The following is a 27,650-nucleotide window of genomic DNA, read 5'->3' as shown; positions in this document are numbered from 1 at the left end:
ACCTGAGAGATCCAAGGAGTTACTGTCGGTGAACTCAAACTCTCCTGCAAAACACAGACATGGGTATGAGTCAGAACACTGGGCCATCAGCTTGCCAGAGCTAGCCCCCATTTACTCTCACCCTGGAAGGTCAAGACTGCCCCTGGTCTGGAAGACAGGGGATGGGTGTCAGCCAAGAGGCTGCCTGGGACACAGCATCACACACCTTTCCAACATGCTGCACCTCCTGGCACCAATGTCATTTACTTTGTATTTCTAGATGTTAATGATGGCCCGTGACTCAGTTCTGCCTCCTGGACCACAGGAAGTACAAATGGAACATTGTCAACAGGATGGAGGGCTTCCAGAGAGGGAGAGGAATGGAAAAGAATGATTGGGCCTTTTTAAGAGAAGGATGAGGAATAGCAACGTGCATCCTGGGCTCGGTTTTCTTCTTTGGAACTTGACCCTCCATCTCAACCCCCAAACAGTTTTCACGGAAGGGAACCCAGTATTCTAAAGACGTCTTCCTCAGACCTGTCTTCTCTTTCTCTCCTGACTTATTCCCACCTCCACCCTTTTCTTATGCCAAATCCCCAGCTAGCAGTGAACTCCCACTTCCCAGCTGACATGCCACCTCTTCCAGGAAGCCTCTCCAATCTCATTATTCTGCCTGCATGCTGCATTGTGTCTTTTGTCCATTCCAACTTTGCAGCCACTGATGTCAGTACCTGTGTGGGCTCACACCAGTCAGGCCTGCATGTGTGCCCATGCATGCACCTCTGCACACGGTTGGGCTTGCTTTCTAACCCCTCCATGGGTCTCATCCTCTCAAACAAGCCCATGAGCACCCTGAGGCCAAGGGCTGTGACTTCCCATCTTCCTGTGTCCCCCCACCTCCATGAAGGCTGAGGGTCAGGGTGCAGAGAGAAGCCTCTCATTCCACCCCCACCCGTTCCCAGCAATCAGAGCTGGGCTCCCTCTGGATGGACGGATGGACAGATGATCAGCAGTTTGTCCCCTCCAAGGTTCCTCTTACCGATGGTTTCTGTCTCCCAGACTGAAACAGAGAAAGAGAGAACACAGAGGTGAGCAAAGGGGCTGGAGGCAGGGTTTGCTCTCACTAGGACCTGCTGGTGATTTCCTCCCTCTCTCCCCACCCCCACTCCCAAATTCTGGACAGCAGCTCTGCTAGGGGCCCAGGGGCACAAGGACCACAAGCTAGGTATGGACTACAAACTGGAGACTTCTACCTCTTCCTCCAGAACAAGACAGTTAAAGAGAAATGAGCAGAGGGATCTGAGAGCAGGAGATCGCTCAGTGCCCCCACATCTCCAATAGCCTACAAAACATGACTACAATGACCTCAAGATCCAGCTCTGGGAACCCAGGAATAAAATGACAAATGCCATTCTCAACCTTCTAAGTATTTAAGGCAAGTCTCAATAATCCAGCTTTGTGAATAGATTTGCTAAAAGGCCCTGCCTTAATGAACCATTAAGAATGAGGTGTAAATAACACATTCATTGTGCAGTTGCCAGAGTGAAGGATAAGGAAAGTTTATCTTAAGAAAATCTTATTTTACTGCTGATTCATTTTGCCTTTTTTGTTGGTGAAAAGAAGCAGTCTTCCCATGGTACTTGATCCAGAGTAGATGTTCTAAATAAATGAATGACAGAAGGCCATGAATGGAGGAAGTGATTGCATTGGTTTCTATAGGAATGAATTAGAGCTGAGGCTGACTCATGGGGCTGCCCCCCTGCCTGACATCCCGCTGTCCACACAGTACCTTCAGCACCGCCCTCGTATGCCTCCTCTTTCAAAGTTCACTTCCGGACCTGTGCTGGATCACACCCAGGCCCCAAGCTATCAGGGTGGGAGGGTTTAACTGCTACCTTCCTTCTGGGCTGGCAGGAGGTATGGAGATGAGAGGTGTGCTGACAGGCCCCAGAAGGGGCAGTGTGGACAGGTAAAGTGGGGTGCATTGTAGCCAAACCCTGCCTTCTCTGCTCTTGGGATGGGAACCAGAGACAGGGGCCTGGTACCCCAACATACTGCCACCATCTCCCTCTGCCACCTCCGCAAGCACCGTCCCCTCTAGGCGGGTGGAGTTCAGGTGTAAAAGAGAACTTTCCTTTGCCTTTCACAGACAGTATGGAAGGACAGCGGGCAGGACTCCACAGTGGAGCGGAGCTCAGAAACTCCCCACTTCTAGAAGGACATTAGCCTAAGCCTTGGGTAGGTGAAGGAGGAAGATGAGGGCCAGGTCCACGGCCACACATGACTCAGACCCCTCTAATCCCCTCAGGAGCCCCCACCGCCCATCCTCCTTGAAACCAGGCCCCAACCCAGGGCTCAGCAGTCAGCAGTGTGTAAGTGCAGATGCAGGCAAGTGTCTTATGCGCAGCTGCCCGAGGGCACCTTGTCACGTGCATATGTCTGTGTGTGCCTCTCTGGGCCTCTCAGCATCTCTGTCTGAATGATAATGACAATAACATCAGCTAACACTACTGACTATTAAAATGGGCCAAGTCTGGGCTACATGATCTCCACATACGTCACTCCACTTGGTTCCCCAGTCACCACACCACATTCCTTTTCACAGACTAGGGAACACAGTTGGGCTCAGGGGGTGGACACAGGAGCAAACAGCCTTGCTCAAGGTCTCCAGCTGGGTAAGTGTTCAAGCCATGTCTGAGCACACAGCCTTGCTCCACACACAATGAACTTCTCCATGTGGACCAGGGAGCCACGACTGAGGGGTGCTTCTGCATCCCAGCATGCACAGGGGTCTGTGGTTCCACCCTCTCACCAGCATGTGACCTTAGGCAGGGACCACCTGCTTGCACAGAGCCCATGGCCTTGCTGCTTATCTTCCAGGAAGGCCTAGGGCCTGAGGATGGGGAGCAGGCTAGACCTGACAAGGCCTCTGGCACAACTCACCCTGGTCTGGGTTGAAGATTCGGAAGAGTTCAGGGCAGCTGACAAGGACCATCTCACCCACGTGGGCAGGCTTCCAACATGTGATGTTGTCCCACATCCCTGGGCAGCCTGTGTGGAAAAGAACCATGTGAGGGGCATCCTGCACCCCCACACTCACACATACACGCCATACACACATGCAGATGTGTGCATGTGTGCCACACATGTATGTGAGCACAGGCAGTGGTGAGCCAGGCCCATGCTGGGGAGTGAGCAGTGTAGGGGAGGGAAGGGGAGGCTCACTGCCTGAGGCAGGCTCACCCCTGTCCCTGCGAGAGATCCCTCAAAAAGAGGAGCTGAGAAGTTTCAGGAGCTCCTGAGGTAGGGAAGGAGCTCTCATCTGAGTTTACCGGAACACACCTATATAGCCCTGCAGGCCTGGCGGGATTGTGGGGAAGGGAAAAGCAGGCCCAACACCAGGCCTGGGCAGAATCACTAAGAACAAGACATGCGGGGGTCTCTGTGGCACCCCTACCACCCCGCACTGGCTCCTCAATGGCCTCCCAGCCTTCACCAGCACTATGGGGTCCAGCTTCAGCTCGACCTCCCCAGGAACTGGCTGGCCTGAGGGTGCTGCTCCAGGGCCCCAGCTGCCTTCCAGGGCAGGCCTGGAGCCAGAGATGGGGTGGAGCTGAGACCTAAGGAAGGGGCACAAATTGGATATATGGGAAGAAAGGAAAGCCAGCCAGGCAGAGGCCCGTATGGCCAAGGCCCAGAATCATGAAAGGACTCAGAGTATGGAGAGACAGAGGCAGACAGCTGCCACTGCAGAGGCCACCACAGGGACGCTGGCTCAGATCAAGCAAATGTCGAGGGCTGGGAAGGGAGCAGGGGCACACTGACCAGTACTTAGGAACCATGGACACGTGGTGTCCCATTTGATATGAGCTGCTCTGAGCTAGAGAAAGATGGCAGGCACGATGGCCAGCTTCTCGGATTTGGGGGCTCAGTGGACCCTGCTACCCCTGGGCCCATGTACTCTCTCTCCTTCCAGCCCCTGCCAGCCTCTCCCTGGCATTCTCTACACCCCACCCCTGTTGCTGCCTCCACTGCCCTTCATGCCTCTCGCCTGGGCCACCAACAACCTCTTCTCTTCCCCCTACTAACTGGACCATGCCCTGCCTACCCAGACTGAAGGCAGGTGCTGGCAGCTGCCCCATTATGGCTCCCGGCCCCACTCCCCTTGGACAAGATTAACCGGCTCATGGCCTGAAGGACAGAAGGACCCACAGACAGCTCCCAGTGCCACCTCCTGCGCTCCCTGAGGACTGCCTCCCACGGCTGGCTGCCCACTGGATAACCCCGCCTTGAAAAGCCAAAGACAATCCGAACGCAGTGTGTCCAAGGCTCAGCTCAGCATCTCCTACTAAAACCCAAGTTCCTGTCTCAGCCCCAACTACACACATGGTGTCCCCTGCTCTGTCTCCTTTTCCGTCACACTCCATGCCCCATCGGCCACCAAGTCCTGCTGGTTTCACTGCAAAGTGTTTGTGGAATCCATGCCCTCCTCTCCACTCCCTCCCCACCTCACCAAGGGCCCACTGCCTTACACTGGGACCATGGTCACAGCCCCCCAGTGGCCTTCTGCCTCAGCCCCACACAGCTGTGACCATGATCTTTTCTGAAGGAAGCCCTGGCCAGGTCACAGTCCATCACTACCAGGACACCCTCGGGGGACCTATCACCTCCATTCCTTAACTGATCCTGAAGGCCTGGCCCTTACTTTTCACTCCAGCACCTGGGGAACGGGTAAGGCCACCGATGGGTTTGCCCAGGAAAAGGATGTGAAGTGAGAAGTGCACGGAGGAGGGAACCCCAGGGAGCCCTGCATTTATCATGGCCCAGAGGAAGCACACGCAGCCATGCAACCGCGACGGAGGGGCTGAGGCGGAGCAGGAGGCAGCAGCGTGGAGGGTCCGACAGCAGAGCACAGAGTTTCAGCAGCGGGCCCCACATCCTGCTGAGGGGTCTATGAGGAAGGGCTGGGGAGGGCTTCTCTGCCAGGTGAGGGACCGCCGGCAGGTGACCGCGAGGGCCCCACCTCACAGGGCTGCTGAGGATTAGAATTCATGCATGTACAGCTCTCAGAACACCCAGCCCACTCACTGGGTGTTCGCTATTGTTATCACTATCCATTTCCATTATTGCAATTAGGTGTCCCCAAGAATCATTCCCCAGGGAGAGGCCCAGGCAGGGAGGTGAAACAGAACCCTGCAAGGTGAGAAGCTGACAGACCACAGAGGAAACCCGGGCAGGCTCCAGACAGGGGACAGGGCCTGGGGCGGCCTCATGAGCTCACAGCCTCCAGTCAGGGTCCTTGACTGACTTCCGAGTGCTGTCCAGAAGGCACCCAGAGCTTCCAGGGGCAGAGAACCCCATCTCTCAGAATTCAGTACAGGTTATTTTGGAATTCACACCCCATCACATCAGCCTATAGTGTCCTGCTCCTGGAATGACCAAGTTTGGGAGCCAGACACACCACAGAAAGCGCTGAGGACAACAAACCAAGACAGCGAGGACACTGGGGTGGGTCCCAGGAGAGCTGGGTCCCAGGTCTCATGCAACAGATCTGTTGTCCATGATTCTGTCTGTCCATTGTGGCCCCACAGGATGTCCAGCCAGCACATGACTGTTATGACATCATGTCCATGAAAGGGACCCAGCAGGAAATCTTTAGCTGCCATGGCCGGTGCTGACCGCTGCACAGCCAGGGAGCTTGGCTGTGTATGGCCCATGCCCTGGGAGCCCCAGCCAACAGATGTTCCCTTAATGTGGAACATTAGGCCCTAGCACAGACAGCGTGCTGCCAGGAGACGCTCCTGAGGTCCCCAGGCACTTTACATGGAGGGGGCATAGTCACAAAGGCGGGCGGCAGGGAGGGATGCAGGGCTCGGGTACAATGTCACAAGGGGAGATGGGGTCTCCCAGGATGGGGGCCAGACGCACAGAGGCAAGGCAGAGAATTCATCCTCTTAACTATTTACTGAACACCTACCATGTGCCTGGGTCCTTCAGGACCAGGGCTCTAGGGATGCAGAAAATAAAGTTGAGAAGTTTGCATTTGAGGGCAGAGAGAGGAGAAGGACAGGCAGGGTGTCCCCTCAAGGGGCACCTGCCCAACAGCCACAAGACTTGAGTTTGGTGGGCTTCCGCCAAGGCTGGCGGCAAAACACTGATAAGCCTCTCCTCTTTCCGCCAGGACTCAGTTTCCCTGTATATACAGCAAAGATGGGTGTGTCTGAGGGTGCTCCCAACTCAGAGTGACCAGAGCGCAAACCTGGAACAGAGATTCACTCAGACCTGCTGGTGCCCAGGAAGATGGCTAAGGATGCTGGGGCTGCCTTCCGGGGCCCCACTACCAGGACAACATCTCCCAAGAGGCATCTGCCAGGGCCCCCACCCCCACCCCCATGGCCTGCCACATTCTTGAAGCCCTCCTGGTCCCTCCGTAGGTTCCCAGCCTGCGTGCCCTCCAGAGACTAAGGGTCTGCAGCATCAGGACTGGTGGGAAGCCTAAACTTAGCAGCCCTAACTCCAGGGCCCACTCACAAGGTCTGGGCTTCAGGGACCGTGACACTGTGATGTGATGAGACTCAGCTATGTGGTCTTCATCCCAGGATCCTGGCACACAGCTCCTAAACCCTGGAAGCTTCCTGAGTGACAAGGGCAAGGGGAGCATCTTTTGTTGATCAGAAGTGTCTTTCAACCACAGCCGAGTTTGTGGGGTGACTCTTGCAAGTTGGGGCTGATTTCCAGGGGAACTAACCATGGGATTAGAGTTTGGGAGCATGCCTGGGTTACTGGACACATCCACATGCTCAGAGGGCGGCACACACCCCAAACTCCACCAGGACAGAAGCTCCTGCATTCAGGATCTTTCTAGACCTCACCCTATGTACCTCTTCATCTGGCTGTTCATTTATATCCTTTACAATATCCTTTATAGTAAACAGGTAAACGTGTTTCCCTGGGTTCTGTGGGCCACTATAGCAAATCATTGAACCTGAGGAAGGAGGTCATGGGAATCCTCAATTTGTAGCAAGTCAGACAGAAGCGTGGGTAACCTGGGGACTCACAACATGTGATGGGGGTCTGAAGGAGGGGGGCAGTCTTGTGAGACTGAGCCCTTAACCTGTAGGAGCTGTGCTAATTCCAGAGAGCGTCAGAACTGAATTAAATTGTAGGTACATCAGCTAAGGTCCCCATCTCAAGATCTTTACCTGAATTACACCTGCCAAGTAAGGTAACACATTCACAGGCTTTAGGGATTAGGATGTGGACACCTTTGGTGGGAGGCAGTATTCTGCCTCCCACAGATGGGTTTTGAGACAAAGAGTCACATGATTTGATTCAGGTATGTGGGAAGGTAAGACATTTCAAGAGCATAAAAGCAGTTGTGGGGGGGACATGTCTGTTAAGACACAGCAGCAGTCCATGGCAGGGTGAGGGGCTCGATTTGGAGCCACGGCAGGCAACGTGGAAAGCAGTTCTGGGTAGGAGAGTCTGGAGGCACCAGGGCTTGGTGACACACCGGCTGGGCACAGCTGGCGCATGTGCTAGGGACTATTGGTGCCCATCCACCTCACGTGACTGCATTCTCACCAATGGTAAGTGGCTGGAAGTGAGGAACTGGTCTTAAAAACATTCCTCATAGGCTCCACACCCTTTCTCTCTCTCCCCTCTCTACAGTGTCCCTGGGGGTCACATGTGGTGGGTGACAGTGCTCCAGGATGAAAGGAGCCTGGTCTCTGAATGACAGTAAAGAGTGGAATTCCACCTTCCGCCTCTGCTGACCACACTGACCTGCGACACATGCAGGCAGTAAATGGTGCTGTGCCAAGTCCCTGAGATTGTAAGGCTCGTTTGTCACTGCAGCATGGTGCAGGCTGCCTGACGAATGCAGCCAAGGGGAGAGGGGTTACCAAGGACAGCACCTGGCTTTCTGGCATGCGTGCTTGGAGAGGTGGATGAGCCATTCGCAACAGTGTGAGGACTGGATGAGAAGCAAATGGAGGGAATCAGGCAAGCTGGAACTCCAGGGTTTAGTTTGGAGTAGGTTCAGTTTGAGATGGTAGCAAGCGCCAAGTGGAGCTGGATTGCAAGAAGACAGTTAGGTAGGAGTCTGGAGTCCCTGGGGGGAGTCAGAATGGGGGGTGGTCCACATGGATGCTACGTGGGGCCATGGACTTAGATGCCATGTCTAGTGAGAAAGCAGAGGTTTCTGAAGAAAAGAGACAAGACAAAAGCCTGGCCCCAGCAGAAGAAAGCTTGGCCACATTCAGGCAGGGAGCTGGCCAAGAGGAGGGGTGGCCAGGAACACAGGAAAACCAGGAGAGGTTAGGGACACAACAGCCAGGAAAGTGTGCCTCCAGAAGATGGTCATGTGCAGCACCAAACACTGTGGAGAGTCTGAGAAAGTTCCCCTCCTCTTCTCCCCCCTGCAGAGGAGGTCAAAAAACAGAACCGGTCCTATTCCCTGGCAGAACTCTCCACTGTGACACCCCCAAGCCTCCCTTATTCACTTCTCCCCATGCACCCCAGAGCTACACTAAGCTCAGTGTGTTCCCCTGAAAGCCTCCAGGACCTTGGTCAGAGGCTTGGGGGGCAGGGGGTGGTGCGGAGGGGCCTTGCTGCTCGGTGGGAGAATGCTGTGCACACACTGGGGTTGCTCCGCTAAGACACTGTACTGGAAGTGGTCAAGGGCGGCAGTGCCTTGTCACAGCGGGAGGGAAAAAGTCCACTTGGGCAGGTTGAATGGAGAAAGAACACAAGAGCCATATGCCTCGATGGGAACAAAACAAGGAGCTCCTCTCAGGTTGTCATGGTGATGATTTTGTCCAGTTTCACACAGTGCTCAAAGCCCACGAGACCCAGGGCACCAGAGGAACTCAGACAAAGGCACAGTCGTGCCTTTGAGAAGCGCCTGCGGCTGCTTGGAACATTATTAGAACAAGCCCCTCATTTTAGCATACAATTCAAGGGTGAAAAAATGATTCCATTTACAGAAATTGACAGCCAATGATTCTGATCCATAAAATGAGGACCAGCTGCAAGCTCAGTGCTGGGAGCAGGGGAGATGAAAGGTGCCACCGGCCCCTCTGGAAGTCAGAGGCTGGCAGACCAGGGACACCAGACCAGGAGCACCACTGGGGACCTGCCAGAGATGCAGATGCTCAGGTCCCACCCAGACCCACTGAGTCAGAAACTGTGTTTTAACAGGGCTTCCAGGAGGTTCTGATGCAGGCTCGAGTCTGAGAACTACACGACTAAAGGAAAATTGGTTTGGACAGAAGGAAAACCCTTCATCAGATCCAGGGAGTGAGTTCCTCAGAGTTGGGGTCCCTGCAGACCCCATGCCTGCCCACGCTGATGTCTGCTCCATCTCAAAACAGCTGGGGGGGAACAGGCAGGAGGCTGATGCTGCTCCCCGGGGGGCGAGCCTGGGCCCAGGCCCGCAGTGCCTCTCCCCCTCTGGGGAGTCTGGAGGTGGGGCTGGGGCAGGGCACTTTGCACCCCGTCCAGTCCTCAGAGGCTGGGTCAGAATAGCAATAAGCAGGCTTTCTCACCTTCCCTCCAAACCTCCTCCCCTCCTGCCCTAGCCAAGGCTGTTGCTGGCCTCCCTGTTTCACTTTCTCCAGAGTACAGGGAACCCCAAGGAGGACCACACCAGACCGGCCCTGCCCCAATGCAGTGAAGGCCTCCAGGCCGATGAAGCCTGAAGCCCTGCAAAGAGGAGGTGCTGGCTGTACTTCCCCTGCACAGGCAGGCTGCCTAGGCTGTGCAGAGAGAACAAAACAGCCAGCCCAGGGGGGGCAGTACCCATACCCTGCACAGGGCGCCAAGATGCCAGTTCCCACGCACAGGAGTCCTTCCTTCCTCTCTCTGGGCACAAGAGCATGACAGCACAAAAGGCACCCCTGGCTGGAACAACAGACCTGGGCTCTGTCCCAGAGCTGGCTCCAGCCCTCAGTGTGACACGGCCAGTGACTGCCACCTCTGGCCTCAGCCTCACCATGCATCCCAAGACAGAGCCGAACTAGGTGTTGTCTCAAGTCCCACTTAGCATTTGGGGTTTGGAATAAGGGATAAAACCGTTAAATGTATCTCTTCAATAATGGTCCCAATAATCATCTTTAAAACATGTCAAGGATGTCACAGACAAAACCACCCAGTCAGAAAGCTTGCTTTCACTCTCCATCGCCTTCCTGGTGTTTGTTGCACCCTTCAGCTGTCTACTGAGCTGCAGGGCCTCCCTGAGCATGCCTCTGTCACTTGGCTTCTGCTCTGAAGGCCACTATATGCATTGCCATCCCATGTTCTCTTTGAGGTGAAGGTCCCAAGACAAGTGAAGTGCAAGGATTTGAGGGGATACAGGTACCCTCCTGGGAGTCCCTGCAGCCCCCAAACACAGTGCCAGGGACACACCTCACCTCTATCAGATCATTCCAATGCACTCACTTTATTGGATTTAAGATTATGGGGAGATAAACAAAATATATTGAAATACACAAATATAGATAGATACATAGATAGATAGATAGATGGATAGATAGATAGATAGATAGATAGATAGATAGATAGATAGATAGATAGATAGATAGATAGATAGATAGATAGATAAGCTGTGAGTTCACACTCAGTCACTAGAACAAGCTGACAAGATTTTCTTTTTCATTTTCAAGTTCATTTCAGGAGCACTGGCTGACCTCTGGCCTGGTGTGCACGGTGTGTGTGCTTCAGGACAGAAGGGGTATAGTGGGAGGGCTGGCCTCTCTTAACTCACCCAAGCACAGAGTGATAACATAATGCACAACTGCCAATTCTCTGTTACACTCAGTTTGACTCGTGGCTAGGAATGATTTCCTTGTGCCCGAGGAGGCCACTCTATGGCCCAAGATGGCATGAGTACCCTGGTGATGTGACCCTCTGGCCACACCAGTGGTTCTCAAACTTGGATAGACTTTAGAATCATTTAGAGGGTTTAAACACACCCTCAGCAAGCACCCTAGCCCCATGCCCAAAAGCTAATCACGATGATTTGAGGAGGGCCTGGACATCAACATCTTTAAATGGTCCCTGGAGTGCTGATGCTCTGCACAGAGCAATGAGATGGATTGCTGCCTATATTTCACAAGCATGTTTAATCTGAAGCCAAGACGTCCAGCTCAGCTGCAATGACAAGGATGCCCCAGGGACCCAGCCTGAGGCTTGTGTGAAGCACACTGGGAAAAGTAAGGCCCTAGCAAACCCTCTCCTGGCAGCTGACAACAGGTCAACACTCTCCCAGAACTTCAGCTGGAAAGGTGTCCGGAGGCCCTGAAACCCCCTTGAGGAGGGGCTTCTCCAACTTCAGCTTGCAAAGAAAAGCTTCTGCAGACCACAGGCCTAAAGGGAGCCAAGCTGGACGCTCCTGGGCCTTCCACCGCCCTGCCCCCTCTCCTTCCACCACACTGGAGCTGGGGCCTGGGGGACGGGGCCAAGCAGGTCTCTAGAGGCTGAGACCTCAAGGTGCCCTGACCCTCGGAAACACAAACACCCTTTGGCCTTTTCATAGCCAAGAAAAGTGCTGACCTCTGGGTGCACATTTAGGGTCCCTCTCTCCCAACTCCTCTCTCCAGCCTCCTTGCAACCTCCTCTGCTCTATTATAACCTTCACTACAACACAGGGCCAGGTTCAGGTGGAGGGTCCTCTGAGCCACAGTGTGGGTGGTTAAGGGCAAGAGCTCTGGAACCATCAGATGCACATCCAGGCTGCACGCGTCCTGGCTGCGGGACTTCCTAGGAAACGGGCTAGCAACCTAACCTCCGGGAGCCTGCCTTATCTGTGAAGTGAAAGGAAACCTCTACCAAACCCATAGGTTGGAGAGGTTTAAATGAGCTATACTGCGTCACTGCATGTGCAGAGATTTAGAGGTGGGTTCCTGGTATTTAAGTGCGAGCTCTGCAGTTCCTGCCCACCACACTCACTGTCTGCTGCGCACCTTTACTTGGGGCACATGCCACCTGGAGCTTTCTACCCTGCCTTCTCATGCTTCTCCATCTACCCTCTGAAGTCCGGATCCGCTCCCCAGCTCTTCCTCTGCTCTTCCAGAAAGCCCTTTCAGATTGTTCCAAACAGCACTGACCAGTTTTCTAGAGAGATCTCCACACTTCCCCAGAAGAATCTGGATATAGCAGGAGACATGAAACCTTAGAGGCACTCAACACTATAAGATGTAGCTCTAAATACTACAGTGCCCTTGCTGAGTACTTAGCAAATGCCACACACCACCCTTCGCACTTCCCACAGTTGTCCTTTAACATAATAATCCTGTGTGGTAGATACTGCTTTCCCTCAGTTTTGCAGAAGAGAGTGAAGGTGTCAAGGTCAGAAGGCTGGTGACAGGGGGCCGGGGCTCAGAGTGTTTCACATCATTCTCTGAGGCAGTGTATCCCAGTGATTTAGGCCCAGGCTGCCTGAAATACAAGTTCCTCCTCTGCCTCTCACTACATAGCCTATAAGCAAGGCATAGAACCTCCCTGTGCCTCAGTCTCCTCATATATAAAATAGGGTAATGACAGACCTGCTGGGTTGCTGCGAAGGGAGAAACAGCACTAGCGCAGTGCCTGGCACATGGCAAGTCTACGTGAGGACTGGCTATTGACGTGATCCGTACTACCCCATCATCTTAATAGAAGAGGCATGGCACACACAGAGGCTGCTGCTGGGGCCCCTGGCCTGCCCTCTCTCATGCCCACCCCACCCACTCCAGTTCAGGGCTCCAGATACAGGCAGTTACTCCCTCACCCCCTGCCCCTTGCTGCTGCGGTTCCCTCAGCCTAGAATGTTCTCCCCATTCATCCATCCGTCAGCTCTTTCCTTCAGTCAAGTGCCTGCTCATCCCTAGGGCCTAGCTCAGGGGTTCTCAGCCTAGCTTCTCATCAGAATCACCTGTGATGCCTTCAAAAATATAAACTATAACTGACCAAAGTTCTGATTTAATTGGTTTGGACTGTGACTTGGGTACATTTTTCAAAGAGCTCTGGTGACTCTGATGTGCAGTCAGGTTTGAAAACCAAGGATCTAGTTTAAATACCACCTGCTCTATGAATTGTCCCCACCTTTCCCATAGAGAACTCCTTTCTTCCTCTCCCCAGCATGCCTGGGAGTTAGATTCCCCCACCCCACCCCCCACCCTGGCCCCAGCACTGGCCTGCTGCTCCTGGGAGAGTGTCCATCCTACATCTGTCTCCCACATGCTTCTGCCAGGATGCCCCTGTGGGCGGGCCCTAGTCCTGTCCCACAAATGGCTCTGCGATCAACCTTCGCATAGCTCACAGCTCACCTGCAGGCCCCACCCCACCCACCTCCACTGAACTCTTCCCTTGCATGTTTATTACTGCTCCACCCCAAATGCGATGGTGCAGCAACAATGGCCCCGGGCTGGCAGGCAGAACATCGGGGCCCCAGGCCCACCTCAGCCTGACACCCACCTCCACCACTGTGGTCTAAAAAGTCACTGCCCTCAGGGCTCCATTTTCCCACCCCTAGACAAAAGGCTCAGACCAGGGGTTCTTCTGCTCTCCTGCCAGTGTGTGTGCCCACCTGGGCTCCCTGCCTCGGTCCCCCTGTCTGGTTTCCCTGAAGCCTAGAATCCACTTTCAGCTTCAGTGAGGGCTGAGCAAGAGCTCGGCTGGAGGAAAAGGCAGGCAAGGCCGGGAGCGGCTCCATTACTGGTTAATGTTCACTGACTGGCCAGGGAGCTTGGCCCAGAGGGACTGTTACATTTAACTGGGCTGCCGATTAATCAAGGATTTAAATAGATGGTGCTCGGAAGAGTTCCCTGTAAACGGGGAGGATCCAGAGGGAAAAGTGGATCCCTCTAATCTAGGCAGAGAGCCCCACCCTCTAATGACAAGAGGCACAAGTGAGGCTGGCAAGGACCCCATGAAGCCCCCACTCCCAAATCCCCCACTGCTCACACAGATCCTCTCCCTGGCCCCTCCGGCAGTTGGGACGCTGAGGGTGGGCCGCAGCATCTCATCTGTGCAGAGGCGAAGGGAGGAGGAGAGGGTACACAGGGCCACTGGGTGTCAGCCAGGGGCCACGCCATACCCTCAGGCCTTCTGGTTGTCATTGAGACCAGGGGGTGCTAGGAGCATCTAACAGGGAGAGCTAAGGCCTCTGATGTCCTGCAGCAAGTGGCCCCATCCAGCACCAGGGACCAGCATCCCTTCCCGACGCTCTCTGCAGCCCCAGGAGAAGCACTGAGCCTGACAGGCTCAGGCCTGGGGTTCCTGCCGCTGCCCTGCTCCCTGGCTTCTGACGGGGTTGGCGCAGAAGGTGGGAAATGACCCCACACCTCCTGCCCCAGGTTGACAGGTGCTCTCCAGCTCAGCCACCGGCAACAGCTGTGTTCCTGCTGCCACCAGGCCCAGGCTGCCTGCTAACAAGTTCCATAACAGCTACTGCCCAGCCCAGACACCAGCTCCATCCCCAGCCCCAGGAGGAGGCATCCGGGCCAGGCCATCCCCAAGGAGGGCAACCCCAGTGCCACCATCCAGACTCTATTGCCCCGTAGGGCTTTCTGAGGGACCCAGGGACCCATTTCCTCCAGCCCTGTCTGCAAGGTGGTGGAGGCAGGGACACCAGTTCCAAGACGGGCTGGCCTGGATGTGCTGGGAATGCCCTTTCCTCTGCATCGCCCCACTCACCTGGGGAGGAGTCGTTCAGGCCCATCAGGTCATTTGCCCTCTGAATCTTCTCCAGGCACATGGCTTGCTCCTTCTTGAACATGCAGTCAGAGTGCATGGTGGTGGCCTGTGGGAACACATGGGAGGGAGTAGGAAGGTTCATCTACAAGAGGAGAGCAACAGGGAGATTTCAGGGCCCACAGGGGCTCTGACACCCACTTTGTCACAGATACCGTGAGGGCTCTTCTTCACCAACTCACCGTGTGGCCTTGGGTGGCTCCCACCTGTCCCTGGGTCTCAGCTGCATGTCTTATAATACTACTACCAAATGCATACATAGCACTTTACTACATACATGCATTATTCTGGTGAGTGTGTGTGTGTGTGTGTGTGTCCAGAGCACTACAAAGTAGGTACTGTTTTACCATTTCGCATTTTACAAATGTGAAACTTAAGTACAGAAACATTAAGTAACTTGCTCAAAGTCACACAGTTTAGTAGACTGTACACCAGGGATTCAAACCCAGGCAGTCTGATTCCAGAGACCACAAGGCTACTCCTGCACTTCAGGGGAGAAATGAGAAGGTGAGAGAGAGGAGTGGCTGAGAGAGCTATCCTTTCTCTGCCCTAGGGATTGAGGAAAGAGGTGCAGCCCCAGGAGCTGCAGGTAAAGGAGCAGTGGCAGCATTCAGTGGAGGCTACTAGCTGCTCTCATTTTCAATTGCTCCATCTTACAAAAGGGGAAGCTGAGACTCAGAGAAGTTAACAAACTCCTGCCCAGGGTCACACAGCTGGTCAGTGGCAGACACTGGGTTTAAGTGCAGGACCAAGTAACTTCAAAGCTCACGCCTAATGGTGTCACTTTAATTCAGAACTCCAGCACAGGAATGGTTCCATAAGGGGATGTCACAAGCACGGAGGTGGGCACAAGGCATCCCAGCTGCCGAGGGCAGTGTTCAGGGATCCAGTCTCGCTCTGACTGTTCACGGGTATGCAGGCAGCTGCCAGGGAGAGGGAGAGGCTTGCCTGTGGTCACAAAGTAAGGCAGGGTAGAGGCAGGACAGTATTCAGGGCTCTGAAGCCGATCCACCATGGTTGGTCTGGATTCCAAGGTTGAGGGGCAGGACCAGTGCCTGTGAACCCTCCCCACTACTCCTCTTTGTTTGGGGAGAGAAATGAGCAGAGAGCAGGTTTCTGAGCTCTCACATGGCAAAGACTTGTGGGCTGGGGATAAATCAAAAGAGCCTTCTGTGGCTCCCACTGGGGCCCTTGCATACAGTTGAACAGGTTGTGTACTGCACAACTCTAAAGGTCACCATAACAGATTTGCAAATTATGTACCAATATCTAGTGAAGTCATTACAGGGTCTTGAGGAGGGGACACCCTTTCTAATTCACAGAGAGGCGCTGGATGGTTCAGTGTGGCTACTGGCAGAGACACCAGCCAGGTGGACTGAGCTTGGCTGAGGGCACACAAAAGACAAAGTTAATCTGGGGTGGGGACTCAGGTGAGCCTGGGACTCCAACTGATCATGGAGGGGAAGTTCCTGGGCCCTTACCATAGGCAGCAGAAGGAGAGCAGCCAGGGAGGCCTGCATGATGCTGGCCATGACTCCAGTCAGCCCAGAAGGACAGCACTGCCTGCCTCCCACTCAGAGCAGCCACTAGTCAGCCCCAAGGTGTTCGCAGCTAGAAGGAAAGAGAAGGCATGAATCCTGTTGGTCCAGGGGTAGAGGAGGGACTGGGATGACCGGCCCTTCCTCCTGACCCCCAGCCTTCCTGCAGCAAGGCTCTCAGCCTCCAAGGGTAATCCCCTCCATCCTTCTCCCCTTCTACCAAACAAACATCCGCTGAGCCCTTATCAGTGCTGGGCACCAGGACACAGAGGAGAACACGCTGGCTCAGGCCCCAGTCCGAGGGCGAGAATGGTTTGGAAAACTTTCTCCTCTGCAGCAGAGACTCTCTCCCCCAGTCTCCTCCACAGTGACAGTTTCAGCTGGCACATGCACGCCCACCTGGACAGGACACTTCCTGGTCCCTTGCTCTCAGGTGCAGGCATGTGATGAAGTCCCCACCTATGGAATGTGGGCACCAGGGACACATGGTGCTTCTGCATCACTTGACATGAGGCATTGCATGCTCTTTCTCCCTCCCCAAATGCCCCACCCAGTTCTGATGGTGCAGCAAGGACAGCACCTGAGGCGTGGGGAGCAACACTCCAGAAGCAGCCAGATGACTGAGTGAGCTCGTGATGACAAGCCACCCCACCTGTCTGAAGGGCCTACCTGGCCCCACACTGCTACTTGAGAAAGAACTGCACCTCGAGCTAACCTGCTCACTCACAAAGGGCCACTCTGTGCTAGCTACTGAGAGGGGTCTGCTAACAAGCATAGCCCCTTTTCCCCCACCTCAGCCCACTTGGCATCCAGGATAAAGCCTTTACCACCAAGATACACAAAACAAAGTGACTGCTGCAGAGCGCACTCCGGACTCAGAGCAGCAGAGCACCAAGCAGAGGTCCGAGGCCGGAGGCCACTAGTGGGGCCCAGACAGGGTTCAAGGGCAGAGTGAGGAAGATGTGGGAGCCCCAGCCGATTCCTAGGGGAAGAGGCTGGTCTGCTTCTAAAATGGATCATTGAATGCATTTTCCCTTGAAACTAACAATTCCACATCTGGGCATCTATAGAGAAACATTTGCACTTGTACAAAAAGAAGCATATGCCAGGATATTCGCTGCAGCATCATTTAAAATAGCATCGATAGCAAAAAATGGGGCAAAAAAGCATCTATCAAGCAGGCATGGCTAATAGGCCCCAGCACAGCCATACAACAGAATACTACACAGTAATTTAAAAATTATTATTTTCATTACAATTAAATTATTATTGAAAAGATTAAGTAGGCCTGTGTCAGGGCCCCACTAACCCCTAGATTCCTGATTCAGGGGGCCATGGAAGCTGCATACTCCCCCCCCAGTAGGCACAGCTGCCTTCACTTCAGCTCCTTCATGTACCTGGCCCTCGGCCTGCCCATGCCTCCCTCCTTTCCTCCGGTCTCCCAAAGCTCCCCTTGGCCTCTCCAAGCTCAATATGGTGACAAGCAAGCATCCCAAAAGGAGAAAGAAAACCAGCCACAGGCTCAACAAAAGGGGGCCCCAACACACCCACCCACTGCCCTGCCAGCTCAGGGCCCACTGAGAGGTGCTGGAGAGGCCTTGGGTATCCCCAGGGGACGCTCCAAGAAACCCAGGGGCTGTTGGGATGCTGGCCCAGCCTCCCCGCTAGGTCAGGAGGGACTGGGTAGGCTGGGGAAGCACTGACCACAGCATCCCAGGCCCCACCGAGGCACTAGCTGTGATGGACCCCCAGATCCCCCCCCAGAGCCCACACAACCCTGGTGGTCATAGGCTGCCTCTGGCATGACCGGGCCCTGGAGATCCCCAGGAGGCTCAGTCACCTCTGCTACATCCGTGGGGGCCTGAAGCCCTGTCTTGCAGAGAGCTGACACTCCTGAGCCGCCTGGCTAGACAGAGGAATGCCTGGCGCACGGCCCCTCGGCAGATGCTGGAGGCTGTCTCTCGGCCAGCAGAGGGCTTAGAGAAGCTAGGACAAGGCAGGAGGCCTCCGGGATCGGCAGCTGACTCTCCCACTCCCATGATAACGTCAGCCAAAGGCTGGGGAGATGCTGAGAAGTGAAGGCAGAGTGCCCCCACCAGGACGGCAGGCACCTCCAGCACCTGTCAGCCCTCTCTGCCAGGGGTGTCCGCAGCGTCAGCCTGTAGCCTGGGACCTGGCCCCAGCACCCAACCACAATCTAGACTCTTTCTGTGGGTCTCAGCTTTCTTAGTCAAGAAGGTGACTCCTCAACTCGGCCCTCTACTTGGCCTGCCTCACAGTCAGCGGGGTGCAGACGAGAGTGAGGAGGGCAATGCGTGTGCACCTGTGCCACCAGGTCACACACTGTGCTTCTTCCTGAGGGGCCATCCTCCTTCTCCTCCCAGACAGGTGCCACTAAACACATCAGCCAGCCCCTGTTTCTGTCACCTCTGCCCTGCAAGTCCCCTGGGAGAGGCAGCCTGGGAGAAGGGAAGAGCATTCAGAGGCGAAGGCAGAGCTCCAGCTCTCGGCAGCACCCAGAGAGGGCAACAACTCTACCCCCTTACTTCAGGACCGGGCCCCACAAATGGACACTTGCAACTCCTCTCCCAAGCCCTGGCCCTGCTCCCAAGATGCACTCTGACCTGTCTGGTGCTCAACCTGGACTGCCTGTCAGAACCACTGAGCACCCTGGAAAAATACCCTGCCCAACTGGTGGATTTCTAATTTTCTTCTCTCTCTCTCTCTCTCTCTCTCTCTCTCTCTCTCTCTCTCTCTCTCTCTCACACACACACACACACACACACACAAATACACAGAAATAGGTCCACAGAGAATTTAAAGACATGTTGACCCCACAGAGATAAAGAGAGACATTTGTCCCCAGAGCGCCAACTTGAAGGCATGTGTGGAATACACAAAGGTGCAGATTATCTCAGGAACTGACAGACAACTCCACACATGCACACACACAAACTCCTTCCAGAAATGCAGAAGTGCGCTCACAGGACACACAGCAAAGATGGGTGCAGATGCAATCACACAGTAATTAGGTACTCAGACACGCTTACCAGACTACTGATACATGAAACAGCACACACACTCCTCCTGCAAAGGCACTCAGATCTACAGAGTCAGGTGTGTTTGGATTCAGGTGCAGGCACAGGTATGCACACACATGCTCATTGGGATGCCAGACTTGCAGGATGCCACCCCTGCTCTAGGCCACTGGACTAAACACAAGCTGGAGCAAAGGCCCCAGCCCAACCAGCCCAGCTCTCCGCTGTGTCACTAGGCTGCTTAGGCAGTGGTGTGAGCCAGGACAGAGGTGTGGCCCCAGGCCGGAGTCACAGGGTGCTGGGGTTGGGGTACACTCACCATGGGCCTCCTCTGGAACTAGGTCCAGGGTTCCTGACTCCCACTGTTGTCCTCTCTCTTTTTACTGAGATATAATTGACATACAGCATTATATTAGTTTCAAAAGTACATGACTTGGTATTTATATATATTGCAAAATGATCACCACAGTAAGTCTAGTTAACATTGTCACCGTACACAGTTACAGAATTTTTTGCCTACTCTTTTTGTTTCTTCTATTGTCCTCCCTTGTTCACTCTCCCCCTACTACAGTGCCCTCCATGCCCAAGTGGAGACAGACACTCACCAGTGACAGAAAACCTGGAAGTCCCCAGGCCTTGGCCTGCCCTCTCCTCCAACTCAGATGGCGACTTCCGGATGGACTTCTCCAGCCTCTCCATATGATAATCTCTCCAGCCAGCCTGGCACTGCTGCCCTACCCCCAACCTTACCCCCGCCCCCAAGGGCACCCTGCACCACCCTTGCTGGACAGCGCTCAAAGTGTCCCACCTCAGGCCCTCTGCCCCAGCCCTGGTACTGCTCTGGGCCGCAAGCATGGTCCCTCTGCCCTCTAAGATGCGTCCCCTGCATCTGCCACTCACAGCCCTCAGCTGCTCCTCCTCCTCTCCTGGCTGCCTCCCTCCTGGGGACTCTCCCACGCTGCCAGTGACCTTCTCCAGGACAAGGCCAGACCTGGCCACTGCAGCCTGGGGTTGAACTCTCCCTTCCCTAAGGATGGACACTGCACTGTCCCCTGTAGCTACATAAGTGGCTATAGGATGACCTGGTCACAAATATTCCTAGGCTCCCTTTCTTGGGTCCAGCCTCTGCTGGGGCAACTGGCTTTTGCAACTGCTCGGAAGACAAACTCTATCTTCTGACATTTATTAGGGTGAACCTGGGAATCATTTTGCTAGTTTTTAGCCTTAGGGCCTCAGACGAGCCACTCAGTTTTTCTGTACCTCAATATGATTATCTGCAAAATGGGAACACTGCTAATTTTATGTCATGTGCATTACTGGGACGCATCCACAAATGTACAGAACTAAACTACAGAGTATATGGTGTACCTTGGCTCCCAGTAAGAGCTATATGTGTTTTAACCGTTAACCATCACCTTACCATTTGCGTTCAGGTTTTTGTAGCCTCTTGCTGTCACCTCTACCTCAACAGCCCTGTGTCACATTCAAAATGGGAACAGCAGGCCTGCTGCAGCTTCATTTGCTAATGACTAACATTTATTAAACCAGCTCAATATGTGCGAGGTACTCTTCCAAGCAATAAATATGCATTAACTCATGTCACCTGCTGAAAACCTGTGAGGTAGTTACTAGTATTACATTCATTCTATAGCTGAGGTAACTGAGGCACAGAAAGGCTGAGTGACTTCCCCAAGATCACACAGCAAGTATGTGGTAGAGCTGAGAAGTGAACCCAAGCAAGCAGCCGGGCTCCACAGCTGTGCACTCCATCCGTATGCTCCTGCCACTCTGTTATTGGCCAAAGGAAAAATCAAGCTCAGAACCCACTGGTACCCCATTACAGATCCTTCTCACATCCCTAGGGACTAGTCAGGCCTCCAACTATCCACTGCCCAGATTGCTATATCTGAAGCACCTCCTTAGGAAGAGTTCATTATAGACACAACATTTCAGGCCTGAAATAGACTTTAAAGGCTACCTCTCTGTGGTACTGTTACCTGCAGGGAAACTGAGGCCAGAGATGGAGGACACTTCCCAAGGTCACACAGTAGAGAGTCCTGGAGTCCTGCCTGGCAGAAACGGATGTGTGACAGATACCTGGACTGGAAGGGAATCTGCTCTCCTTTTTAGACTTGAGAGGGCCTGCCCACCTCAGGCGCCTTCAGCCCAGTGACCAACCTGGAGCAGAAGCCGACCAAAGCAGCTGTGTCTTCTGGTGAGCCTCTGAGCCAGACACAGGAAGGCAGCATCGTCAGCAACACCCCAGAGCCAGTGGCGACTCAGGGGCTCCAGCTTTCCGCAGGAGTGGGAGGGAACTCAGAGACCCTCCAGCTCTGTCCCCACTGCCCCACATCCCCACAGGGCCCTTGCTGCAGCAGCAGGCTAAGGATGGCCTAGCTCCTAGGATGGGGCACTCACCCCTGTCCAGCAGTTGTTCTGGCGCCCTGAGGGGGAAACGCTCTTAGTCTTTCTACCACCACATCCTCTGGGGCCATCCCTGGCCTTGTGGAAGCACTCATAGTGGAAAGGCAGCACCCTCAGCGCCTCTCCACTGAGCCGAGTGAGCCATGAGTCCCTCTTCTTCCCTCACAGGCTTAGTGCTCTCTGGAACACCTCCTTTTGGACTTCTCTGGCTGCTCAGCACCCCCATTGCCCAGCAGTGGGTAACCTGGACATGGAAGCTCCAGGAGAAATGGATCACTGGTCTCCCACCCCCCCCTCACTACATGCTCCCTTTACTAATGAAACCCGAGCAGGACCCGCCGCCGGATTCCTCCTCTCCCTCCCAGTGCAGGGAACTAGGCAGGGAAGGCTGAAAATGAGACACTGCTCCATCCCCAGCTCACCCCTCAAAGGGAGGGCACTGCGCTTGCTTCCAGGAAGGAAAGGGGAACCTCTAGAGCCTCTTTGCTGTTCAATAAGGTCAGAGTTGATAAGGACACAGCCCAGTGCCTGGGTGAGGGGCATCCTGGCAATTCTGAGATTAACCCTTAATGCTGAGGCTCCTCTCTGGGGTTCAAACCTTTCCCTCGCAGATCCTGATACTGTGCACAGCAGGTGACAGAAGACAGGTCCCCAGAAGGGACCCCAGTGACTTCACCCAAACCCTGTACCTTACACATGGGGAACCTGGGCTCAGGGCAGGGAAGGGCTGGGCCAGAGGGCACAAGTGCACATGGGTAGTGTTACTCTCATTTCCCTTGTGAGGGTTTGAGGCCCCAAGAAACCAGAAGACTTTCCTGAGGTCAGGCTGCAAATCCCTTCCACACTGGATAGTGAAGGCAATCTCCTGCCCTGGAGGGGTCCTGAGAGCTCTCTGCCAGGGCAAGCCCCGCTGGGGCAGACAGGAGAAGTGGGGAGAGGAAGGGCAAGGAGGAAGATAAAAGAGGGAAGAGTAAGAGGGTCGGGAAGTGCCGAAGGCCAGGGGAGGTGTGGGGGGAGAGGTGCCAAGTCAGCGGACAGGAAGCCAAGACCAGGCACTTGGTCCTTGATAGTTTACTGAGCAACCCCCAGGCAGGGGGTGGCCCCTAAAGAGGTGAAACTGAGAGCACCTCTCTATCTGCTCCACCTGCCCAACCCTAATTAATCAGCAGTCCCTCCTGAGGGGTTAAGAGCCCCTGGCAGGGAGAGCCAGCTCTGATTTCCATGTGTCCCAGTGCCTGGCACAAGCACAGAATACTCAGAGTTCCTAGTGGATGGGTTTGGGAAGTGGCTTGGGGATGCTGAGGGCCATAGCAGAATATCAAGAAGTGGGGGTGGACAAGAGGGTGGCAGGCTGGTGTCAGAGTGCAGTTGCCAGGGGCACCACAGCCTCTTGCCAAGGGAGAGGGCTGAGAGCTCAGAAGAGTTTTAAGCAGGGGGGTGAAGGGATAAGCTTTGCATTTAGGGAATATTCCTCACAAGACCAATGAGCTGAGTGGAAGGGGGAAAAATGTAAGCAGAAAATGCACACTGAGGCTGTTTTCTGGATTCAGGGTAGAAGTGATAGGGGCCTGGATGGGGAAGGACAGCTGGAATGGAAAGAAGGGGACAGAATCCAGGAACTTGGGCAAATGGGAGAGGAAAATTTGGCCCACTGCCAGGGAAATGGCAGGAAGAGATAGGAAGAAACTGAACACAGAGCCTGGTTCACGACATAGCCTTAAATCAGAAGCTGGGAAATTCAGAGGTACCTGCAAAGGAGCTCTGTATTTACTTCTCTCGGCCAACCTTCTGCAGTGCCCATTAGCCAGGAGGAAGGGGGAGGGCCACTAATGCAATGCATGGACGTAAGATAAGGGCATCTAGGTATTCCTCAAGGCCAACCTGACCTGCCACCACCACCTCCAGGAATCCCACCCTGGCTGCACCCACCTCCACTGACCTGACCATCCTCTTGAGAACCACCAACCCTAGACCTCCCTCCTGGTGGATGTGGGCATGGACCTGGGCACAGAGGCTGAATGGGAAAGGGAGCTCAGGACCTGTTGGGTGAGCTTAAGTGATGCGATGTCATTTCATTTTCAGTGTAAATGCTGTCTCCAGGTGTCCTTAGAGTGGGAAATTTATCACATGGGCCCAGCAGAGGCCTGTCTGGGGTGGGGCACTGAGGCCAGGCAGGGAGCCTTTCCTGACACTGATCCATTAAACCGATGGGCACGCTGATCTCCAGGCAGAATTGAGAGTCATATCCAAGGGTCCTCAGAAGCAGCTCAGGCTCCCAGGACTAAGCCCCTCCCTTTCTCAACATTTTATAACACTTCTCTTCTCTAACATTACAGCCCAGGGGTTGGTACACCCTTCCGGCAGGGCACATCCAGCCTGTCACCTATTTTTGTACAGCCAGTGAGGCAAGAATGGATTTTACATTTTTAAATGGTCAAGAAATAATTGAAAGACTCTTATTTCATGACACATGAAATTCAAATTACAGCGTCCTTAAGAAAGTTCATCACAACATAGCCATGCTCATTTGCTTATGTATTGCCTGAGGTTGCTTTTACAGTACAATAGAAGAATTAAGTGGCTGTTACAGAGTGTATGGTCATCAAAGCCTAAAATATTTACTGTCCAGCCCTTCACAGAAAAAGTTTGCTAACATTCACTCTAGTCTCATGCTCTAGTCTCCACTCCATTAAATGTGAATTTGTACTTCATTAAGGAAGACTTTTGTGATCTTTCTTCGGCAAAAGTCTGAATCCCCAGATGTGTCTAGATTTGAGTGAGAGGGTGTGTCCCAATGTCCGGTTTGCCTTTCTGTTACTGAATTTTTTACCCCCAGCAATCTGGTAGGTATCATAGCAAGCTTATGTGCCTCCACAACAGTGTGTCACTCGCTCTCGTGTGTCACTGTGGGGGTGGCTGTCACTATGTGCCTCTGACGGCATCCAAGGCTCGATACAAACACATTACAGTTGAGGAGTTTCCAGCTGCATGTTGCCAAGCAGCTGGACCACTAGGCCCAGCAATGTTAGACCTCGGACTGTTAGGTTCCTCCATTCAGAGGTAGTCCAGGCTTCCAGGGCCTCTAGACGTACCAGGCAGCCCTGGTCTGGGGCATCAGACCTCTGCCCACATACTTCCTACACAAGAAACCCAATGTCACCCCATGTGTCAGCTCCATCCTGGGTGCTCTCAGAGGAGGCAGGCCTCCCTGGCACTGAGCTGGGCTTGTGCTCTGTGCTTGGCACACCGTGGTTCTGCCCTCTGGCAGACAGCACAAGGTGTCCTCCACTTAACTGGTGCCAGCCTTTGGTCAATGAAATCTTCATCCCTGGGAGGCCGGAGACCTGGGACACTCAACCTAAGGCCATATCCCCAGGAAGACCTTGTGGCTTTAGCAATTGTCTCTCCTTGCCTCTTAGTACACACACTGACCTATAAACACCCATTTGGTGTGCTTGCTTATTCAACGCAAAGTGAGAGAGTGTCCCATGGCAGAGAGGGATGGCCACATGGCAGAGGATGGGTCCCAAAGCATTTCTCCAATCAACCCCCTACCAGCCTGAAGCTTACCCAAAATAGGACCTTACTGCATCCTTTAGCTTGATTAGTCCTCAGAATGCAGGAAAGGGTTCTTCAAGAGACTCCACAGACACCTGCCCTCCCTGCATATAAGGGCAAACAGACTCCACCGGCCTTGGCCCAGATACAGACCTACAGATGAGTTACTTATGGTGGGGGAGGAAGGGACTGGGTCTGCCCCCCCTCGTCACTCCACACACACCTGTTGATGGATTGGTTGGAAGGTCAAGCTCAGGGCCTGCCTGTGTTATGCCTCTAATTTGTATGTTCAGATTCTAGCCTGTGTCCGGACTGGCACCTCTGCTTACCCTCCCCAAGGTCAGTGGGAAGGAAGAGCTCCAGATTCGGCTAAGGACTGAGGGCTCTGCCAACAGCACCTTCACCCAAAACAAAACTCAGATTGGAGCCTCCTGAAAATCTGAGTGTTCCTCCTGCTCTCCCACCCCAGGCGCATACACAGTTCTTCAGCCCTTTCAGGGGCCCCAGTCACTCAAAAGCTTCCCGGCTGACCTTAACAGTTTTCTGCCTCCGGCCAAAAGCAGTCCCAAGACAAGTGGCCCTCCACAGACTCTGTAGCCTCCACCCAACCCTCAGCTGCCCCCACAGGCCCGCTCACCAGAAACGCCAAATACTGTGCTTTCTTTGGGAAAGGACGGATGGCTTTGTGGGGCACTCTAAGGCTAGGGGAGGTAATGGTGGGAAGATTGACGCACGTCCACTAAAAGCAAAGAAATAGTCTGGAGAATCAGCAGGGGTCCACCACCCCCTCCCCCGGCAGCTTTCAAAGGGGGCCTGAGCTCCTTCCAGGGGTAAGGCCCCACTCCCCGGCTCCACGTGAAATACAATCGCTTCTGGCTGGGCTCCCTCCAGAGCGTCCACCTCCATTCACTGGCGCTCTGGCAGCTTCTGACTATCCCGCCGCCACCAGCCCCTCACCCCCGCAACCCGCCAAGGTCTGGCCCCAGATGTGGCCCCCACCTCCCGCAGCCGCAGCATGAGCCTGCGCCTTTAAGGCGGCAGCAGGGGTCTCGGACCGGCCCACTGCAGCCCAGGGAGGCAGGAGCGTTTCTCCCACAGGCCCCCGTAGGGCGTTTCCTTGCGGGACCTCTGAAGCCCAGACTTCGAGACCCCAGCCCCGCTGTAGAGCGGGAAACAAGAGTGAAGACGCTCTTTTCAATCATCCCAAATGTGTCACTATGGAGCGGGGCATTCTACGCTGACCCCTACCCAACCCCCTACCCAGCATCGCTTGTTCTCTGCTCAAACCCCGAGAAGACTGCAGTACCCAGCCCCCGGGGACCCTCCAGCGCCGCCTTCCCGATCCGCGTAGGCGCGTTCCTCTGGCTCCCTCCGGTCGCAGTGCCTTCCTGCCCCGGGTCCTCCCTTCAGGCACGGGGAGGGGCGCGAGGAAGCTAGGCCGACCCCACCCCCTGGGGGCAACAGCGACCAGTCGCCCCAAGCGCGATCCCTTATATTGGGAGGGCACGGGGATCAGACTGCCATCGAGAGAAGGGCAGCAGCCGGAGGGGCTTCATGTCGGATTCCGGAGGTTGCCCCCGAGCTGGCCGGCTGGCTCTCCGTCGGCGGAGGACGCGGCTTGCGGAGACCGCCGACTGGGAGGAGGGGGTCTGCGGACCCCAGGGGCTAAGGTTCTGGAGTCTGGGGCGGGCGGGCGGGGCGTGAACAGGCAGTGGCGGCGGGGCGGCCCTTACCTGCTCACAGCGGGGCCTCGCCACCGGGCTGCGGGCTGCGGGTTGGCCCGGGGCACACTCCGCGGGGAGGAAGCGCTGCTGCAAGTCCGCGGCCCGCGCCACCCGGGGATGCGGAGCGTGTGCGCCGAGGAGCGCGCGCCGAGCCCGGGTGTCCGCGTCCGCGGCGGCCGGTGTCGGTGGGTCCCTGCGTGGCGGCTCGAATGTGTGCGCACGCGGGGACCGCGCTCGCCTAGAGCCGCCGCCGCCGCTGTCAGTCACCGCCCGGGCCGCGAGAGCGGCGCCCCCTGCCTGCCCTCTGCCGCCCCGCGCCGCGCGCCAACGCTGCCGGGTCTGCCCTGCGGTAGAGGCGCCGCCTCCGCCGCGAAGCCAGGCTGAGGCTGGATGGAGGCTACGGACCACCGCCTCCCCGCAGCGCACTTCGCTGGCTGGGGATGGGGTGCAGGCCAATGGGCGCCCGGGGGAGGGGTTGGGGGCGAGACCCCGCCTCTCCGCGGACGGCGGCAGGAGCTGCAGAGCAGAGGCCCCCGGGGAGAGGAAGCCGAGGCGACGACCCTCACTCTTTTGCTGGCCTTCCGGGGCTCGGAGTCGGGCTTTCCCCTGGGTTTACCGTCGTCATTTCCACACTTCCCAAGATACCCAAGAGCGAG

General features: G+C 55.0%; 1 protein-coding gene across 7 annotated transcripts in view; it reads right to left on the bottom strand.

Moving 5' to 3' along the window:
• ADCYAP1R1 (ADCYAP receptor type I) overlaps window positions 1-27,404 on the bottom strand; it is a 55,581-nt gene extending 28,177 nt beyond the window's left edge. For 2 of the 7 annotated variants that reach the window (XM_057504636.1, XM_057504640.1), the window contains exons 1-6: window positions 27,004-27,404; window positions 19,608-19,671; window positions 16,194-16,323; window positions 14,656-14,761; window positions 2,923-3,030; window positions 3-44 (exon numbers count right to left, since the gene is read on the bottom strand). In XM_057504636.1, the coding sequence (XP_057360619.1) occupies window positions 3-44; window positions 2,923-3,030; window positions 14,656-14,761; window positions 16,194-16,244 (307 nt within the window). In that variant the 5' untranslated portion in view covers window positions 16,245-16,323; window positions 19,608-19,671; window positions 27,004-27,404. Of the gene's footprint in view, window positions 1-2; window positions 45-2,922; window positions 3,031-14,655; window positions 14,762-16,193; window positions 16,324-16,649; window positions 16,831-19,607; window positions 19,672-19,893; window positions 20,023-27,003 lie in introns of those variants that run through there. The other 5 variants (XM_057504637.1, XM_057504639.1, XM_057504635.1 and 2 more) reach the window with 5 other exon arrangements.
• Window positions 27,405-27,650: the final 246 nt, after the last annotated feature.

This window comes from Manis pentadactyla, chromosome 7 (genome assembly GCF_030020395.1).
Source record: "Manis pentadactyla isolate mManPen7 chromosome 7, mManPen7.hap1, whole genome shotgun sequence".
Lineage (NCBI taxonomy): Eukaryota > Metazoa > Chordata > Mammalia > Pholidota > Manidae > Manis > Manis pentadactyla.
Note: the sequence above shows the minus strand (reverse complement) of the source record. Positions and strands in the feature narration are given on the sequence as shown.